Source organism: Bos indicus x Bos taurus, unplaced genomic scaffold (assembly GCF_003369695.1).
Source record: "Bos indicus x Bos taurus breed Angus x Brahman F1 hybrid unplaced genomic scaffold, Bos_hybrid_MaternalHap_v2.0 tig00003474_arrow_arrow_obj, whole genome shotgun sequence".
In the NCBI taxonomy this organism is placed as follows: Eukaryota; Metazoa; Chordata; class Mammalia; order Artiodactyla; family Bovidae; genus Bos; species Bos indicus x Bos taurus.
This window is the reverse complement of record NW_020867678.1, coordinates 76,636-97,608: the sequence shown is the minus strand read 5'-3', so window position 1 is coordinate 97,608 and position 20,973 is coordinate 76,636. Positions and strand designations below refer to the sequence as shown.

Sequence of the window (20,973 nt, the reverse complement as noted above, 5' to 3'; positions counted from 1 at the left end):
GGTGGGATGATTTGAGACAATAGCATTGAAATATGTATATTATCATAGTTAACTAGATCGCCAGTCTAGGTTTGATGCATGAGACAGGGTGCTCAGGGCTGTTGCAGTGGGATGACCCTGAGAGATGGGATGGGGAAGGAGGTGGGAGGGGGTTCAGGATGAGGAACATATGTACACCCATGGCTGATTCATGTCAATGTATGGCAAAAACCACTACAATATTGTAATTAGCCTCCAATTAAATTAATTTTAAAAAAAAGACAGCTCACAGGATATGGCTCAGAATATTATCTATAGCCCTTGAGAAAGAACTAAAGATCGTTGACTAAGTTTAATGACTACATTATTATTGTTTGGTCTCCTTTGACTATTTTCCTCTGTTTCTGCATTTCTCACTTCTTTGATGAAACTTATTCTTGGACTGAAGTTTTCCATAGACAAGAGGCAGGCAGAGGACGTAGTGGGGGGAGGGGCAAGGACCATAGTGTCCTGCTCCGTTGCAATAGGACACAGGTCTTGGCACATGCTCAACTACTGGGAACTCTTAAAAAATATAGTAGGCTGCTTCAACAATCCCAAGAGTTTGAGAGATGACTAAGAGCAGGGGTAGGGCTGAATGAAAAATTCATTTCCTACACAAGGCCACTCCTTCAAGACTGGGAGAGAGGTGGTTGTTTCATCTACTGTCTAGAAACAAACACCGAGAATCAAGCAAAATGAAGAAACAGAGAAACCTGTTCCAAGTGACTAAATAGATAAAGCCTTAGAAGGAAGCCTTAATGAAATGGAGATAAATAATTTAGTTGATAAAGGGTTCAAAGTAATGGTCATAAAGAAGCTTGCTGAACTGGGGAGAAGAATGGATGAACACAGTGAGAACTTCAACAAAGAGATGGAAAATATAAGAAACTGTCAAATAGAAGCCACAGAGCTGAAACATACAATAACTGAACTGACAAACAATAGAAGGGTTCAGCAGCAGACTAAGTAAAGTAAAGAAAGGATCAGTCATCTCAAAGACAAAGCAGTGGAAACTTCCCTGGTGGTCCAGTGGTTAAGACTCCAGCTTACAATGCAGGGGAAAGTGAAAGTGAAAGTCGCTCAGTCGTGTCGGACTATTTGGGACCCCATGGACTGTGTGGGTCACAATAAACTGTGGAAAATTCTGAAAGAGATGGGAATACCAGACCACCTGACCTGCCTCTTGAGAAACCTGTATGCAGGTCCGGAAGCAACAGTTAGAACTGGACATGGAACAACAGACTGGTTCCAAACAGGAAAAGGAGTATGTCAAGGCTGTGTATTGTCACCCTGCTTATCTAACTTCTATGCAGAGTACATCATGAGAAACGTTGGACTGGAAGAAGCACAAGCTGGAATCAAGATTGCCGGGAGAAACATCAATAACCTCAGATATGCAGATGACACCACCCTTATGGCAGAAAGTGAAGACGAGCTAAGAAGTCTCTTGATAAAAGTGAAAGAGGAGAGTGAAAAAGTTGGCTTAAAGCTAAACATTCAAAAAAAAAAAAAAAGCTCAACATTCAGAAAAATAATATCATGGCATCTGGTCCCATCACTTCTTGGGAAATAGATGGGGAAGCAGTGTCAGACTTTATTTTGGGGGCTCCAAAATCACTGCAGATGGTGATTGCAGCCATGAAATTAAAAGATGCTTACTCCTTGGAAGGAAAGTTATGACCAATCTAGATAGCATATTCAAAAGCAGAGACATTACTTTGCCAACAAAGGTCCGTCTAGTCAAGGCTATGGTTTTTCCAGTGGTCATGTATGGATGTGAGAGTTGGACTGTGAAGAAAGCTGAGCGCCGAAGAATTGAAGCTTTTGAACTGTGGTGTTGGAGAAGACTCTTGAAAGTCCCTTGGGCTGCAAGGAGATCCAACCAGTCCATTCTAAAGGAGATCAGTCTTGGGTGTTCTTTGGAAGGACTGATGCTAAAGCTGAATCTCCAAAGTTTGGCCACCTCATGTGAAGAGTTGACTCAATGGAAAAGACTCTGATGCTGGGAGGGATGGGGGGCAGGAGGAGAAGGGGACGACAGAGGATGAGATGTCTGAATGGCATCACTGACAGGATGGACGTGAGTTTGAGTGAACTCCGGGAGTTGGTGATGGACAGGGAGGCCTGGCGTGCTGCAATTCATGGGTTCGCAAAGAGTTGGACAGGACTGAGTGACTGAACTGAACTGGACTATACAGTCCATGAAATTCTCCAGGCCAGAATGCTGGAATGGGTAGCCGTTCCCTTCTCCAGGGGATCCTCTTAACCCAAGGATCAAACCCAGGTCTCCCACATTGCAGGTGGATCCTTTACCAGCTGAGCCATCAGGAAAGCCCAAGATTACTGGAGTGGGTAGCCTATCCCTTCTCTAGCAGATCTTCCCGACCCAGGAATTGAACTGCGGTCCCCTGCACTGCAAGTGGATTCTTTACCAGCTGAGCTACCAGAAAGCAATGCAGAGGATGTAGGTTCGATCCCCGGTCAGGGAACTAAGGTCCCATATGCCATGGTGAAACTAAGCCCATGCTGCAACTGCTGACCTCACACACCACAACTTGAGAGTCCATGCACTGCAACAAAAGATCCCATGTGACAAAACTAAGACCTGATGCAACCAAATAAATAGGCAAATACATATTTTAAAAAATGTTTTAAAAAAGACAAGGCAGTGGAACTCACCCAATCAGAACATCAGAGAGGAAAAAGAATGAAATACAGTGAAGATAGCTTCAGGACCTTATGGGACAACATTAAAGGACATTATAGGGCAATACTGCATTATAGGGCTCCAAAAGAGAACTAGAAAGGGGCAGAAAACTTATTTGATTAAATAATGGCTGAAAACTTACCTAATGTGGGGAAGGAATCAGACACCTACATATAGGAAGCTCAGAAAGTTCCAAATAAGGACCTTAAAGAGATCCTTACTGCTGCTGCTGCTGCCGCTGCTGCCTTAAAGAGATCCTTACTAAGACACATTATAATTAAAATGTCAAAAGTTAAAGATAATGGAGAGAATATTAAAAACAGCAAGAGAAAAACAACTTGTTACCTACAAGGGAACCCCCATAAGGCTATCAACAGACTTTTCAGCACAAAAATTGCAAGTCAGAAGGGAGTGGCACAATATATTCAAAATGATAAAAGGAAAAAAACGTCTAACCAGTAATACTCTTCATAGCAAAGTGATTATTCATAAACAAAACAGTTTTCCAGACAGGTGGCGCTAGTGCTAAAGAACTCGCCTGCCAATTCAGGAGACTCAGGAGATGCAGGTTCCATCCCTGTGTGGGGAAGATCCTCTGGAGGAGGACATGGCAACTCACTCCAGTATTCTTGCCTGGAAAATTCCATGGGCAGAGGAGCCTGGTGGGCTCCAAAAAGTCGGACATGACTGAGCACATTATGGTTATGGTTACCAAACAAAAGCTAAAGGAGTTAATCACTAAACTGACCTTAAAACAGATGTTAAAAAAATTTTTTTAAGCTGAAAATAAAAGCCATCAAATAATAACAAGAACAGATAAGAAAGAATAAATCTCACTGGAAGGTAAATATTTAGTAACAGTACTGGTTTGATTACCTATAAAGCTAATATGAAGCTTAAAGACAAAAGCAGTAAAAATAACTATGATTACAATAATTAACAAAGGGATATTCAAGATGAAAAGATGTGAAAAGTGACATCAAAAATGTACAATGTTGGGGGTAGGAGACTAAAAATGATGAGCTTTAGAATGGGATCACACTTGTTATCAACTTAAAATAGACTGTTATAGATATAACTTGCCATATGTAGGGCTTCCTGGGTAGCTCAGCTGGTAAAGACTCCCCTGCAATGCAGGAGAGTCTGATTCAGTTCCTGGGTTGGGAGGTTCCCCTGGAGAATGGATAGGCTACCTACTTCAGTATTCTTGCTGCTGTTGCTGCTGCTGCTGCTAAGTCGCTTCAGTCGTGTCCGACTCACTGCGACCCCAGAGACGGCAGCCCACCAGGCTCCCCCGTCCCTGGGATTCTCCAGGCAAGAACACTGGAGTGGGTTGCCATTTCCTTCTCCAATGCATGAAAATGAAAAGTGAAAGTGAAGTCGCTCAGTTGTGTCTGACTCTTAGCGACCCCCTGGACTGCAGCCCACCAGGCTCCTCCGTTGATGGGATTTTCCAGGCAAGAGTTCAGTATTCTTGGGCTTCACAAAACAAAACCTATAGTTAATACACAAAAGATCAATGTCTTTTAAAACCTGAGGATAGTTCCTTAACGTTTGATCCTGTAATCTGATTTTTTGTTTGTTTGCACTATGTATAATGCTTATTTGTAAAAGTGTGTGTGTGAGTGTGTGTATGTGTGTGTGAACTGCTTGAGGAGGGAGAGGGAGTCTCCTCATGGGCCAGGGTACCTGATTCTTGGTCCACACACTTGACATTGCTCCAGGGGGTACAAGCCATGGCCACGAGCTTCCTCTCAGGGCACCTGGGTACAGACACAGGGATGACGTAGGGGACCCAACAGGGACAGCTGGCTGGATGAGGAGGAGGAAGGGGCAAGCTCCTGTCCCAGGTCTCCTGACAAGACAGTGGAGAGGGGACAGGCTTCTGCTGTCTGCAGGTCAGGATCCCCTCAGTCCCCCTCATTGGGCGGGAAAAGGATCCAGGCTTGTGCCCTGCAGCCCCCGGGCTCCTGCTGAGTGTTCAGAGCTGTCCTTGCAGGGCCTCTGCAAGGCCCACCCTGGCCTCCCTGGGCTGCAGGGGGAGTCCTGTGAGGGGAGGCCTCATCTAGGTCAAGGGTCACAAGGGTGTGGGCACAAGCTGAGCTTCATCCTTCAGTCAAGCTTTAAATGTGAGGCCCTCTCGTCCTCCACCTGTTGACTCTTCCTACCAACCTCAGCCAACACTGGAGTGTCAGAGGACAGCGAATTACTATTGACCTTCAAGTCCCCAAATAGGAAAGATTCAGGTGCTACTGGGGAACAGGGCTGGGTGTGAGGCCAGTCAAGTTGGCTCAGGGTTTTATGGGAACCTTGAAGGAGCACACTCATGGCCTCATTATGACTCTGTCTGCTGTCAGCACCTTTGGGCTTTCTAGGCCCCTTCTTGCTTACAAAAATAATTAAAGATTATATTTCGGACTCAATAGGTATAAAGATGAATATAACTGAGACTGAACTCTATGCAAATAGTTTTGTATGATTTCAAGATTTTTTAAAAAATTGGAGTATAATTGCTTTACAATATTGTATTATTTTCTGCTGTACAATGAAATGAATCAGCTATATGTATACACATAGCCCTCCCTCTTAGACATCCTCAATCCTCCAGGTCATCACAGAGAATGAAGCTGAATTCCCTGTGCTATACAGCAGGTTCGCACTAGTTATTTATTTTACACGTGGCGGTGTGTATATGTCAATCCCAATCTCTCAGTTCATCCCATCCCTCCCTCCCCCACCTCCGCCCCCGTCCCATGTCCAGATGTGTGTCCTTATATCTGTGTCTCTCCTCCTGCCCTGCAATAGGTTCATCTGTACCATTTCTCTAGATTCTACATATATACTGAAAAATTTTTCATGGGCCACTGATGGGATCATGGGCCCTAACCTGCAGCCTGCTGTGCCCAGTGGAGAAGCTAGCTTGGCCTAAGGGGAAATGTGTTGAAGAGGTGTGGGGATGGACAGGGCAAGGGGCAGTATGGGGCCACACAGTCAGATGAGGAGGGGCTCTGCAGCCTCAGAAGACCCCACCAGCATGGGAAAGCCTGGGGGCGGTTGGGGCTCTATAGGAAGAGGGGAGAAAATGGGGTACAGGGAAGCTCAGGAGTTTCCCTGGTGGCTCAGATGGTAAAGAGTCTGTCTGCCACACGGGAGACCCAGGTTTCATCCCTGGGTCAGGAAAATCCCCTGAGAAAGGAATGATCCCCTGATCCCCTGGAGAAGGCAGTGACTACCCACTCCAGTACTCTTGCCTGGAGAATCCCATGGATAGAGGGTCCTGGCAGGCTACAGTCCATGGGGTCGCAAACAGTTGGACATGACTTAGTGACTAAACAACAACAGTCAATATAAAACATTGCTGGAATTTTTTTTCTTAAATACTGTCTTTGAAATTCAGAATATATTTTTCACTTGCAAGGCATCTTGATTCAGAGAAGCTGTTTGAAGTGCTCCATTCCCATAAGGACCTGGTGATTACTCTATTGAACAGCACCAAATGAGCCTCTAAAACTTAGAGAAGGAAGTCCTAATTCCTGTCTCAACGAGCTCGTAGTCATTAAGAGACACAAAGAGGCACAGAACAAATACAGTGATGAGGGAAGAGCCTTCAAACAAAGCCCATGCCATTGGGCCCTGGCGGGAAAACAAGAGGAAAAATGGGTCCGACCTGTAGAGAGTCACAGTGACCCAAAGGAAGGGGGTTCTGTGATCTGGAACTGAGCTGAAGACTTGGAAGAGCTGTCACAACCCGGGACCCCATGTCCCTAGGCTTGACCTTCACCTCCTGGGCTTTCCTCCTTCAGATGACCTCAGTCTTCCTTGCAGGATCTGTCTCTCTCATCTAATTCATATTTATTAATAATGAAATATGCTCTTTAAAAAACCCAACCTTTAAAACCTTTCCTTAATAATGTTTTATGATGATGGCACTTCCTATTAATGATAAAAAACTAACTCTTCAATAATGATGATACAGCAACTAGGATGACTTCTGAAAAAGAATGATGTTTCTTCCTTATGCTCTTCTTATTGGATAATTAAAAATAGGTGGATCAATGAAGTAATTGTAATATATGAAACCAGAAGAGTACTGCAAAAATATGAGAATAAATTTCTTACCACTTTGGAAAGGGGAAGAACTTCTTCAGTATGACAACAAATTATAAAACTTGCCTAAAGGCTATATAAAAATTAAGAAGAAGGCCAAAGGGAAGAAATCATAATAAAGATAAAAACAAACTAGAAAAAAGTACTCAGAATACAAATCACACTTAGAAATGTAACTTCCTTAATCTGTAAGGATTCATAATGAACCGAAAGAAGATCAACGGGAAAATAGTAGACTTGAACAACATTATAAAACAATTAGACCAACAGACATCTATTGAATACTCCAGTTAACAACAAAATACATTCTTCTCAAGTGTGCATGGAACATTCTCCAGAATAAACCATGTACTAGCTCATAAAACAAATGTCAATATATTTAAAAGGAGAGCCATAATAGAACACATACCGTCCCACCACAATGGAATGAAATTAGAAATCACAGACAGGAAGGAATTGGGGAACTTCACAGCTATGATAAAATTGAAACAACACACTTTCAAATAACCAATTAGTCAAAGAAGATATCAAAAAAGAAATTGTAAAATCTTTTGAGATGAATGAAACTGAAGATACCATATACCAACACTTATGGGATATGTCTAAAGCAGCTGAAAACTTAGAAAGAAATTTATGCCTATAAATGACTGCATTAAGGAAGAAGAAAAATCTCAAATCAATAACCTAATACTATACAGTGAGACACTAGAAAATGAAGAACATACTAAAGGTAAAGTAAACAGAGGAAGGAAATAGTACAGATTAGACCAGAAAGGAATGAAACTAAAGCTAGAAAAACAACAGAGTCCATGCTGATGAGCGTGTGATGGACCTTGTGGGGCCCTGGCCCTTCTGCTTGCCCAGGACTGCAGTAGAAACAGGAAAAGGCCATTCTGGTCCAATCTTCTGCCCCAAGAGGAAGTGGTGAAGGAGGGAGATCAGGTTCATGGAGGGGAAGGGAGCCAGCTGTGGTTGACTGGTTGCTCTAAGAGATGTTATGTTACTTATCACCTGTCTTGTTTTCACTAGCTGTCAATATATTCCTGAAACCTAAAGCAGGCAGCACAGAGCGGGTGCTCCTATGGTTGTTGAATGATTGAATAAAGGCTGCATGTATGCCACTGTGTGGTTATTATAATATTTAGTAATAAGCCTCCTAAAACTAAAAATTTCTGATTTTTTCAAAATTATTACATTGAATATATTTGAAAATAAAACCATATATGTTTTCTGATGACGTTAGTAGGTGACTTTCTAGAAGAGTAGAATCTGGGTCAACCCACCAAGCATATTTTGTACTTGTAAATATACAAGTGTATTTTTACTGTAACCCAGCCTCACACACACACTTGGGCACAGGTGCGTCCAGCTTTGGTTTCTGGAATTCAGTGTTTTGATCTGATGTTGTGGGTCTTTCTTTGTTTTATTTTTCCTAACTGTGAAAAAAAAATTTCATATGATCCATTTATTTATTTATATTTTTGGCTGCAGTAGGTCTTCATTGCTGCATGCGGGCTTGTTCTACTTGCAGTGAGCAGGGGCTGCTCTTCAGTGCAGTGCCCAGGTTTCTCATTGCAGTGGCTTCTCTTGTTACAGAGCATGGGCGCTAGGCACGCGGCCTCAGTAGTTCCAGCCCTTGGGCTCATTAGTTGCAGTTCGAGGGCTCTAGAGCTCTGGCTCAGTAGTTGTGGTGCGTGGGCTTAGTCGTTCCACAGCATGTGAGATCTTCCTGCACCAGAGATCGAACCTGTGTCCCCTGCATTGGCAGGCAGATTCTTATCCTTTGTGCTCCCAGGGAAGTCCTAAATTAAGTTTTAAGAAAAGAATGAGGTTGCATCCTAGTTTCATGTAGAAATTCTCCATTGTGGATGCAGCCTCCTGTTTTGAGATGGTTTCAAAAAATCAAAATTGGTACTTAATTTTATCTTTTCACCTTCCCTGGAGACTATCGCATGCTTTCATTTCCTTATTTAGACTACTGATAATGGTGCAAAGCGTCTCCGCACTTGTGGAATAACTATTCTTCTGTTTTCCTAAGTGCCCTCATATATAGTCCTCATTTGAGTCCCATATATCCTGGGATGGAGTGCCTGTCCTGATGGGGTGGGTGGGAAAGGACTACTGGGGCAGAAGAGACTGTGTGGGGTGCTGGGAGTGTTCTGTGTCTTGACTGGGTGATGGCTACTCAGCTGCATACAGTTATCAAAGCTGGAGCAGATACTTAAGAAGTGAGGATTACTGCAGGGAATGGTCTGTAAAAATAGAAACTATCAAAAGGAATCAACACAAAATTGTAGGGCTGAAAAATCAAACAGCTGAAGTGAAAAATCCACACTACACGTGTTTAACTGTGCAATTGACCGGTAGAAGAAAGGATCGGTGAGCTTGACGATAGGACAAAAGAACACAGGACAGATAGCCTCTGTATGTGCATTTCCTAAAGAAAGCGGAGTCCCTGGTTTATCTCTTCTTCTAGACAGGGAAACAGTTGGAGATCCCTTTGAAGAGTTTGTTGATATTATCAAACAATACAAGAAATAGCTACATTATCCACTAGCTAGAAGAGACTCGTATATTCATGAATCCATGACCTAAATACATAACTTTATATAAAAAGAAGCATGTGTGTACTTTCCTCCCCCTCCTTGCAGTCTCCTCTGGAGAAGCTGTGAGTGGCACAGGGGCAGGGGTGTATGTTCTTGCTGGGTCATTCACTCCTTCCTTCCCCTCTTTGTTCCTGCATGGGTGTGTCTCCTGCTGTGACTCCAGATTTCCAGGCACCAGGTTTCTTGGAGACTAGAATTCAGCCCCTCCTCCGTCCATCTCCTCCCTGCCCTTCCCCTGGGAAAGGGGCCCCAGCCGGGCCTGACTGCCCACAGCCTGCCCCAGTGGTGTCTCGGGTTGCACCTGGGCCTGCTAGGCTCCTGGAGGTGCAGACTGGCTGTGACAGCTGTCGGGAAGGTATCTTGCTTGCTGGGGTCCTCCTGTGGCCCCTCACTTGTGAGGCTCCTGCTACTCTGGGGACACCTTCTCTTTCTGTCCCCACTGGCCTTTCTGTAACCTTCTCAGTAGGCCTGGTGACTCAGCCCTGCAACCTCACAGAGACCCGTTTTTGTTTTTTTTTTCTCTCTCCTGGACCTTAGGCCCTAGCTCTTCTCCCTTTTGAGTTGCCAGGAGGCTCCACAGTCAGGCTTCTGCCAAGGTGCTGAGTACAGAGCTGTATCCACTCCCAGAGGCTGCCCTTCTGCCCCTGCCCACTGGCCCCTCTGCCTCACCCTGAAGCCATGGCAGCCCTCCAGTGCCATCTCTCCTCTGCTCCACAGTCTGCTCCTGCTCAGTTATCCCGCTTTCCTCCAAACCAGCACCAGATGTCCTGTGACAGCTCACAATAGGAAACTCCCATCGTCCAGCTCTGTACCTTTTTTCCTGACATTTCACTTTTTCCCCAATCTCCCCACCCCAACATGGACACTACATCTCCTGTGGGGCTCTTTAACAGTTAGGAAGATAACCGTGGGAAGATAAGTGCATTCCCAAGATGGCATGTATCTGTTGTTATGTTGGAGCCCTTCAACCATCCTTTCTCCCAAAAACCTCAATCACCAGCATCCTGAGAGCCAAGAAGTTGTGAATATATTTGAAAATAGATTATATTAGATTCTTGATGATGTTCTTACTAGAACATGGGGCTTCCTAGAAGAAATAGAATATCTGGGTTAACCTAGAGGGGTATTTTTTCCTACACACACACACACACACACATAAAAATACCCATGCACTCTTTTGGTTCTTACCAACAGTTTGTTCGTTTCAGTCTGGAGATTGGGGGAGCTATGATGTCAGGGTTGCTCACAACTGATTCCATGTACTTGTTCTGCCCCATGATGGAGAAAAGTCAGGCCCAGGACTGGAGTTGAGAAGTCAGAGTGTTTTATGTTGGGGCCGGGACAGGGGCAGGTCTGTACAGAGCTCTTCAGAATTCTGCAGGTGAATGAGGGCAGACCGTGGCAGAGTATTCACACCTTCAGAGGGAGCATGAGATCTTCAGAGGGGGAATGTCATCACCGTAGGGAGGGAAGACCCCGTGGGAGGGAAGTGGTCCAGACAAAGCTCACCCCCATCCTGTATGCCCTGGTCTGTAGTGGAAAGCAGGGACCTGCATTTCCTGGCTTCCCTGGTGGCTTAGATGGTAAAGAATCTGCCTGCAATGCAGGAGACCTGGGTTCAATGCTTGCGTCAGGAAGATCCTCTGGAGAGGGAAAGGCAACCCACTCCAGTATTCTTGATTGGGAAATCCCATAGACAGAGGAGCCTGGCAGGCTATAGTCCTTAGGGTTGCAAACAGTTTAGCAAGATTGCAACTAACACTAACTGTTATAGAAAATAAACATACCATTATGGCAACAATCAGATAATACATAAAGGTTCCTATGAGCAATCTCTCTCCAGCACTGTCCTGTTTGGCTCTTGACTGCAGCTAAGGACAGGGAGAAATCTGCCCATGAAAAGATGTCCCAAAAGGTGATGGGGTGACACATGACGTCACCCATACCATTCTCAGCTGCCCCAGGAGAAAGAGTAATGGCAGTTACAGTGACTGCTCCCTCCAAAGCGGATTCATTCTGGTGTCTTCTTGTGTCTTTCCTCTAAAGGGGAGGATCCCACATGTGACTGGGCTTTTGAAAGCATAACTCCTTCACAAGAGAGGTCTGAGAGAAGCCTAGTGGTATTTGAATCTTGTTTAATGTTTTTTGATTGTAACTAAAGGGCAATAAGAAGTACCCTTTGCTGATCTACAGGTGTCTTCCTTATCTGAAAGTTCTCTGCGTGGCATAATTCACAGGAAATCTGAAAACTTTTCCCCTAAGATCAGGAAAAAGACAAGGATGCCCCACTGACAACTTTTATCCACATAGTACTACAAGTCCAAGCCAGAGGAATTAGGCAAGGAAAAGAGGCATCCAAATACGAAACCAAGAAGTAAAACTGTCACTGTTCTCAGATACGTGATTTTATATATAGAAAACCCTCAAGACTCCGTCAAAAACTCTTAGAATAAATGAATTCAATAAAGCTACAGGATACAAAATCAGCATGAAAAAAACCATTGTATTTCTTTATATTAATAATAAACCAGCAGAAAGAGAAATTAAGGAAATAATGTCATTTACAATTGCATCAAAAAGAATAAAATTTCTAGGAATAGATTTAACCATGGAGGTAAAAGATATGCATATTGAAAAGAAGACATTGAAGAAGACACATCTGTGACCACATGGATGGGCCTTGAGGGCATTATGCTAAGTGAAATAAACAGGACAGAGAAAGCAACTACAATATAATCTCTATTATATGTGAGATCTTAAAAAAAAACAAGCTCAGAGATACAGGGAACAAACTGATAGCTGCCAGAAGTAGGAGGCCGCAGGGTGGGGTGGGAGAAATGGGTGAAGAGGATGAAAAGGCAAAAAGAAAAGAAAAAAGGACTGGATGTAAACTGAGAGTTAACAGACTCAAGAGAGTGTATGACTGCAGGCTTTAGCACAGGGACTGAGGAGGGTTTTGCGGGGCTGGTTAAAATGTCTCTTGCTTCCTCTTGGTTCTCAGTGTCATGGTAGGTGATGAGGCTGGGGGTACACAGGACCTCCACCAGCCCAAGTCATCAGTTGCATCCAATCTGCCTTGGGTTCTCTCTGGCAGCTCCCCTCCCCAGGACCAGCGTAGACTCCCCCCTCCCCTAGTTGGACTGTTAACAAAAGACCTGCCTCAGGCCTCAGGGGTCAAGGGACAAAATGTACCTTTTTTTAAATTTTTAAATTAAAAACAAAACAAAACACGGGGATTCCCGGGTGGTCCAGTGGTTAGGACTCTGTGCTTCCACTGCAGGGGCACAAGTTTGCTCCCTGGTCAGGGAACTAAGTTCCCACATGCCATAAGGCAGCCAAAAATAAAATGAAAAAAAAAAAAAAAAAAACACCTTTCTCCGACTTCCCTGGTGGTCCAGGGGTTAAGAGTCTGCTTGGCAAAGCAGGGACAGGGATTCGATCCCTGCTCTGAGAAGATTCCATATGCTTCGGGGCAACAAAGCTCCTGCACCACAACTTCTGAAGCCTGGGCTCTAGAGCCTGTACTCCACAACAAGAGAAGCCAGGGCAATAAGAAGCCCGCCCACCAGGACAGAGAGTAGCCCCTGCTCTCCGCAACTAGAGAACAGCCACTGTGCAGCAATGAAGACCCGGCACAGCCAGAAATGAATTAATTTAAAAAATTTTCCAAACAAAACCCCAAACTTTCCTCAAGTCACACAGGGATTTATTGACTCTGGATGATCAGAACCTCAGAGCTCTTAGTGGACATGTTGGTATTCTGGTCCACAATTTAAAAAAAGAAAAAAAAACAATCCAATACAGGGTTTGGCTGCCGGGCACTGCTGTGACAAACAACACATACGAAAGCTCTTCCCCACCCTGGGCCCCCACCAGGCTTCTGAGGGGGCAACTTCGAGAACACCTCCCAGGGCTGCCAGGCAGCCCAAGACAGAAACCCTTGTTTCCAGTCTGCAACATTCTGACAGGAAGCAGGCCTGTGGCGCTTCCTGTCCAGAAAGCAGAGGCAGAGAGGGATTTAACTCCTTTTGGAACCAGGCTCATCTGAGAGTAGATTATTCCTTTCAGTGGAAGAGGTTTTCATAATAAGGGTTCCTTTCTCTTTTTATGTTGCATGACTAAATCTGAAAGGTGCTGTAACAGACTTTGATGGAAACTTTAAAAAAAACAACAACAATTTGTACTTGCCTTGCTGTCATAAGCACTCACACCCTCATAGGATAGAGAGCCCAGCACCAGTGAAGTATGGGGGACAGACTTGGGCTCGGGAACAGCAGAAGTATGGAATCCGTGGGGAGAGCTCACACATATCAGAGACCCTCTGGGAGGTGAGAGGAAGAGTAGAAGAAGATACTGGGAACCCTGAGGAGTGAATGCTACCTTTTTAGGTACCATCAAAGGTGGTATGGTACCTTTTTAAAAATAGATTTTATTTAAAAGCCAGTATTTATTGATTTGTCTGCCTTGGGTCTTTATTTCAGCAGGGGGGATCTTCCTTCCATCCTGTGGGTTTCTTTCCTTGTAGTGCATGCACTCTCTAGTTGTGGAAGGCAGGACTCAGTAGCTGGGGGTGTGCCAGCTCAGTAGCTTGAGGCATGTGGGATCTTAGTTCCCCCTCTCAGGGATCAAACCTGAGATCCCTGCATTGGAAGGCAGATTATTAACCACTGAAGCACCAGGGAAATCCTGATTTGGTAACTTGTTGATCCTGGCAAACTAGGGAGATGGGACAGTCCAGGGTGACTTGGACCCTTCTCTGAGCCTGATGATAGGAAGTGCTGCATTGCCTCAATGTGAATGGTGACCCCAGTTTGTGAAATCAGAGACATTCAGAGTTGTGAACATAAAATAGGACTTGGTGGATGTATTCATCTGCAAATAGTGTTTCAACTACATAGTCACAGCCAGGCCACCTTCTTTCTCCTGGATGCCACTTATATTGGGGCGGGGAGTTATTCACCAGACTCCAAAACGTTCTGTTGGGTAGAACTTCAGGTTTATAAAATAAAAGTGACAAAAGTAAACTTAGAAACCGTGCTAATGATACTTAAGATCTTTGAAAAGTAGAGTTCACAACAGGAAAATATGGTGTGTATCGTTTGCCTCTGGGGGCTTCCCTGGTGACTCAGTGGTAAAGAATCCACTTGCCAACACAGGAGACTTGAGTTCCATCTTTGGGTCGGGAAGATCCCCTGGAGAAGGGAATGGCAACCCACTCCAGTATTCTTACATGGGAAATCCCATAGACAGAGGAGCCTGGCGGGCCAGAGTCCATGGGCTTGCAAAAGAGTTGGCCATGACTTAGCAACTAAACAACAGTTCTTTGCCTTTAAATAAATACTTATTTGTAATTCTATAGTAAAGTGATTATTAACTATTTATATGATATAGGCCCAGGGCAAAAAGGTTCACCAGGTCTGTCTCATTTCCTAAGTACTTAAATCTCAGAAAGTGCAAGTGAGTCTGGCAACCTCCTCATTTTTCTAACAATTCAAGATTTCTTAGTTGACCCATGACTCCCCTACAGTACAGTACAGTACAGGGCACCTCTTGGATCTCCTTCTTGGCTGTCCATGTTCTCTGGCCTCCTTGGGGCCCTGGTCAATGAAGGGCGGGGCGGGGAGGAGCAGAAGCTGGGAGTGGGCAGAAGGCAGTAGTTAGAAGACAGGTGATTCATTCATTTTCTCAACCCGTGGGGCATTAGGACCTGCCTGGAACGAAGGCACAGACCTGCCTGGCGCTGAATGAAAAACCGTGTCACACGCGGTTCGCTGGCGGAAATTCCCCTTTTGGTAAAGCCCGGGCTCCTCTCCTGTGCCACGCGTGATTGGCTGGAAGTGGTAATGATTATATCAGCAAGCACTGGCTCATTCGCTACCGCGGGTGGCGCAATCCCAAGTAGAGGTAGGCTAAGCTAAACAGCTGAGCTCTGCTCCGCGCACCTCGCAGGGGTGATCGCGCGCCCCACGAAACACACTTTCATTTCTGATGGCTCTGGAGGCTCTCACCCCGCGGCAACCTGGACAGCGAATGCTCCCCGACGGCACCGTGCAGCGGGGACAGAGGGCAGCGGCCGCCTCGAGCTCCCGGGCAGGGTGCACCCAGGGCCCCAGGCCTCGACTCCGGGGCCCCTGGGCTCTCATCTTCACCGTCTTGGGTGTCTTGTTGTTGGTGAGTTCCTGCCGCGAGTCCTGGCTCCAAAAGGCGCTCTTGGTGGCCCGGAGAAGGCCCGGGCGCGCCTGGCTGGGCAAATCCCGTCAGGACCCGCCTGGGCAAGTCCAATTCGCGGCGTGTTGGTGGGGGGCGCTAGAGGAGTGCGGGTCCCTGGCATCTACTTGCTGCCTGGAAGATCTGGCTCCTTGGAGAGCCTGACCTCTGGATTGGCCCCAGGCCCAGGGAGCATCAGATCTCATTTCTTTCCTTTCCCTTCCCTTTTCCCTCTGCATACCCTCCTCACTCTTTTCTCTCTTTTGCTATTTTGCACTGCATGTATCTTCTAAAACGTGTCCTTTGTAAATCACTAAGTGTAGGCCCCATCTCCCCCCACCACTGCCTTAAGCACCCTTACATTTCCTTTTCTCTGAAAGGAGAACAACTTCAAAATTGCTTCCAGCTCCTTGCACTTTATGAATAGAAACCACCAATCAACTCAGCTTGGGTCAGATTCTCACCACTTTCTTTCAGGGGGAGTTGGAGGCTCTGGGTGTGTTTCAGCACTGCTGGTGCTGCTGAGTCGCTTCACTCGTGTCCAACTCTGTGCGACCCCATACACGGCAGCCCACAAGGCTTCCCCGTCCCTGAGTGTGCGTTTTTAAGAAGCTCACCATGGGAAAAAATGTGCACACTTGGCACCGCTTTCTTGCATTGTTTGAGGCTCTTTTCAAAGCTGCTTAGAGGGTCAAATAAAAAAAAATTAAGGGTCTAACAAAGTTACAGGAATCGTGAAAATACACATCTTTCATTGACCAAATTAGTACCAAAAATCTGGAAAGAAATAGCATTTTGTATTCACAGGAAGTATAGAATTCGTTTTTAAAGTATCGGTTTGTAATAGGTAGGACTCATGTTGAACACACGTGATGAATGGGTCTGGGTGCCTGGCAAGTATCCAGTGTAGCCATGTGCATTGTCTGTTGGGTAACTCCTTAGAAGTGGAATTGCTGGGTCAGTGGGTTAGATAATTTTACACTTTTGCCTAGATAATGACAAACTGTTCTCCCAAAGAAGACTGGACCATTTTAACTCACACCAGGAGTCCACAAGGGTGCCCTATTTCCCTGCACCCTTGCACACTGAGCTCAAACGGTAAAGGATCTGCCTGTGATGCAGGACACCAGGGTTCGATCCCTGGGTTGGGAAGTTCCTACGGAGAAGGGGATGGCAATCCACTCCACTACTCTTGCCTGGAGAATTCCACGGACAGAGAAGCCTGGCGGGCTACAGTCCATGGGATCGCAAAGAGTCGGAGACAACTGAGCGACTAACGCACGCACGCACTTGCACACTGAACTTTAACACTTTCCCAGTCTAAGAAGTAAAGATGGGGCACCACAGTGTCATGGTTTTGATTCTTCCATTCCAGTAGAGTGTTTCAAGGATCCATGAGATTGCTGAGACTGAGAGTGGATAACCAGGAGACCCAAGGTTAGGACATAGGGGAGGGCTCAAAAATTCAGACAATAAAAGAGCTAACAAAAATCTTGACACAAATTCTTTCAGACAACAGGAGTTCTTCACTAGTTCTTCTAAGGCCAACATAACCCTAATACCTAAACCTAACAGAAACATTTGAAAAGAAGAAAAAATACTTTTAAATACCCTTCCTAAAAGCAGAGGCAAAATTCCTTTACAAAGCAAATAGTTAACTAAATTCTAGATCTTTAAAAACTATGGCAGAAACATCACATAAAGTAACTATCCTCTAATTAAAAATTTAACACATACACACAAACCAGTGTAAAGGAGAGAAGCTATATGAACAGCTTAACAGATGCAGAAAAAGAATTTGAACTGACACTTAACCCCCTGTAATGAAAAGGTGAAAGTGTTAGTTGCTCAATCGTGTCCCAACAATTTGCAACCCCATGGACTGCAGCCTGCCAGGCTCCTCTGTCCATGGAATTCTCTAGGCAAGAATACTGGAGTGGATTGCCATTCCCTTCTCCAGGGCATCTTCCTGACACAGGGATTGAACCTGGGTCTCCTGCATTGCAGGCAGAGTCTTTACTGTCAGAAAAAAGTCTCATTTTATCAGGGTAGAAGGGACCTTCCTCCAAATGATGAAGGCCACTCCCTCTTGGAGTCACATTAGAGATTAGGATAACTGAGGAAGGGGCATGAGGGAATGTTTTGAAGCAAGCTAATTTCCATGATCTAGATAGAGGGTTTGGATTTCCCAAGTGTATGCATTAAAAAAAAAAAAACCTCTTTGAATGGTACCCTTAAGATTGTGCACGTCTTTCTTTGGAAATCTTAACATTGAAGTAAACTGTAAAGAAATACTGAGCTTGAGTTACTAACATAATGCCAATGTATTAAGAGTTGCAGATATGAATTTCATCATAAAAATAAGACACTTAGGAGAATGGACAGAGGGGGATGGATAGAGAAAGAAATATGTGATACACCTAAGTTACAGAACTTAGGTGGTGAGCATATAAGAGTTGAGTGAATGAATCTTAGAACTTTGTTGGATGTTTGAAACTGTTTGTAGCCAAACATTGAGGGAGAGAGTCTGTGAGAGGAGAACCAGGGAAGAAAGGAAGGCATAGGATTGTGAGGGCAGGGAAAGGAGAGTCCACCAATTTGGGGTGACTCGGAGGAGGCCCAGACTGGGGAAGGGATGATTAGGGACACATATGGGCTTAGCTGTCCCCAAATACTTAACAGGTGGCATTTTATCTTGTTTAGATCCAGGCAGTTGAACTGGCTCAACATAAGCTGCTTCCAGTTTAACTTTGTTTTTCTTTCTTTTTTTTTCTCTTCATGTCACTTTCTACTTTAAATCACTCCCAGATTAAAGTTACAAAACTATACAAAACCCTTTGTTTCCTGTATCATCTGAAACATAGCTGCTGACATGACAGATCCCATGACTGGACACTTGAATGTATATTTCCCACAAATGAGGACAGTCTCCCCCCAAATGACAATACAACCCTGAACATCAGAACACTATCATCAACACATTAATCCTGGTGGAAGCCTCAGACTCCAGTGATTTCAGACTGGCCCCATTGTGTCATTTTTAGCACAGAGACTTGGCTAAAAACCCTGTATTGCTATTTCTTCTTTCTCCATGTGATTCTGGTATTTTGTGGAACACTGACAGCTTCCTTTTGGGGACCGCGTGTTGGATTAAAGCCACAAGTCCATTACTCAATATGTGATTCTATATCCTGATTATGAAAAATTGTATGCATGACAGAGCCCTCATTTGTGAAAATGTATGTGTGTGTGTGTGCACGCACATGTGAGAAAGAAAGAGAGAGCCTGAGAGTATTCACACATATGGTCAAATAGAAGAAGTCAAGACACAAAATAATGGATGTTTTCTCTAATCCAGGGGATCTCTATGGTTTCTGTATTCTTATAAAAACAATTTTCCTTGCCCATACTTTCTGGGCTTCCCGGGTGGTGCTAGTGTTAAAGAATCAGCCTGCCACCACAGGAGATGCAAGAGACTGAAGTTTGATCCCTGGGTCGGGAAGATCCCCTGGAGGAGGAAATGGCAGCTCACTCCAAAATTCTTGCTGGGAGAATCCCATGGACAGAGGAGCCTGATGGGCTACAATCCATGGGGTTGCAAAGAGTTGGACGTATCTGAGCACATACTTTCTGGAATAAACATATTTTAAGAGGAAGGAATACAGGGGGAAAAACTAAAGTATAAGTTACTTGCCGGCACAAAAGGCCAAAGAACAAACATGAATGAGAGTTTAGAGCTGGGAAGAAAGGTCCCAGTTCTGTTTGATTTTGCAGGTAGTGGTCAAGGAAATGTGGGGTGGATCCTAGAAGGGGTAAGAGTGTGGAAGCCACTCATGCCTGTCCCTGCTTTGTCCCCATAGGTCAAAGCTGCTTCAGCCACGTCTGTATGGAAGGATGAAATTCACCAGCAGTCATCAGCCCCACTGGAACGGAGCCCCCAGCAGAAGTTATGTCCACCAGGTAGATTCTAAGACTGGTCTCCAACCCTTGTCTTCATGTCTGTGTGTTTATTTCTGGCTGTGCTGAGGCTGTGTTGCTGCATGGGCTCTCTCTAGTTGTGGAGAGTGGGGCCTGCTCTCCAGTTGCGGTACTTGAGCTTCTCCTGTTGCAGAGCACAGGCTCTTGGGTGCATGGGCTGCAGTAGTTGCAGCCTGTGTGCTCAGTAGTTGTGGCTCCTGAGCTGTAGAGTGCAGGGTCAGTATTTGTGACACGTGGGCTTAGCTGCTCTGCAGCAGGTGGGATCTTCCCAGACCAGGGATCCAACCCATGTATTCTGCATAGGCAGGCAGAGTCTTTACCAATGAGCCACCAGGGAAGCACCTGACCTTTCTTTTTACTTTTTAATGTGCCAGCTATGAATGTGACTTGGATGTGTGGCTTGTAATATATTTCTGTTGGCAGTGCTGGTCTAGGGTATGTGTTAGATGAAGAATCAAAAGGTGAAAGCCCGGTTGAGGAGAGTTCCCGTTGTGGATTCCACAGATGGCCAAAAGAGGCCTCCCCAGCCACACTGCCAGCCTCAGGGAATCCTGCGGGGATTTACTCACCAGCTTTTCCCTTCCTTCCCAGGATTTTACATGGAAGAAGCCATTGGAGGTTGTGCCCCATGCACCGATGGGATAGACTACACCAATCATTCAAACACCCTCCCTTCTTGCTTACCTTGCACGACTTGCAAATCAGGTACAGAACCTGTGGTCCCCCATGCCTGCAGTTAGGGTGCTGGGTGATGAGATGGGATTTAAATAGGACGAGGAGTCAGAGACCTGATTTCCAGCCCAGCTAGGTCTTCATCCTGTCTTAGGTCAGTAAAATAATGAAAACAGAAGTTATTTGCATAACGCATGCCAACTGGTAGGGAAGTCTTTCAGAACATCAGCTGGAAAGAGGAAAATAACGTGTCCCTTGATGGAGGGGGCTGGATGGTAACAGTGCAGAAGTCCTGGGGGAGTGGGGCAGGGCTGGGTTTGAGCTGTGTCATGTGTCTGATCCTGGGCCAGGCTCCTGCGGGCGCCATGCCCTCTGCTCTGGGGTCTCAGCCCCTCTCAGCCTTCATGACCTGAGGTCCCTCTCCCTCTCCAGCAGGGCATCACCCGTTGGGACATCACCCAAGGGTTCCTCTTCATCCATAGCATCTCAGATTAAACCTCTCCCCAGCCCACTTCTTACTCCTCATTTGTGATCTAAAACATTTTTCTTCCTAACCCTGATGCAATCCGTAATGATGCACAGTCCCTTTTGTATGCCTCTATTGCTGACACGCGAACAGTGGCTGTTCTATGGATGGTCTATGTGTGTTGCCACAGAAAATGATCCCAAAATTAC

The 20,973-nt window shown here is 45.2% G+C and overlaps 1 protein-coding gene across 7 annotated transcripts in view; it reads left to right on the top strand.

Moving 5' to 3' along the window:
* The window catches only part of LOC113889029 (tumor necrosis factor receptor superfamily member 10B-like), a 37,039-nt gene that overhangs the window by 7,344 nt on the left and 8,722 nt on the right, over positions 1-20,973 (top strand). For 2 of the 7 annotated variants that reach the window (XM_027535918.1, XM_027535917.1), the window contains exons 1-3: positions 15,317-15,612; positions 19,509-19,608; positions 20,218-20,331. In XM_027535918.1, coding sequence (XP_027391719.1) covers positions 15,430-15,612; positions 19,509-19,608; positions 20,218-20,331 — 397 coding nt within the window. In that variant the 5' untranslated portion in view covers positions 15,317-15,429. Of the gene's footprint in view, positions 1-15,298; positions 15,613-19,508; positions 19,609-20,217; positions 20,332-20,973 lie in introns of those variants that run through there. The other 5 variants (XM_027535912.1, XM_027535914.1, XM_027535916.1 and 2 more) reach the window with 5 other exon arrangements.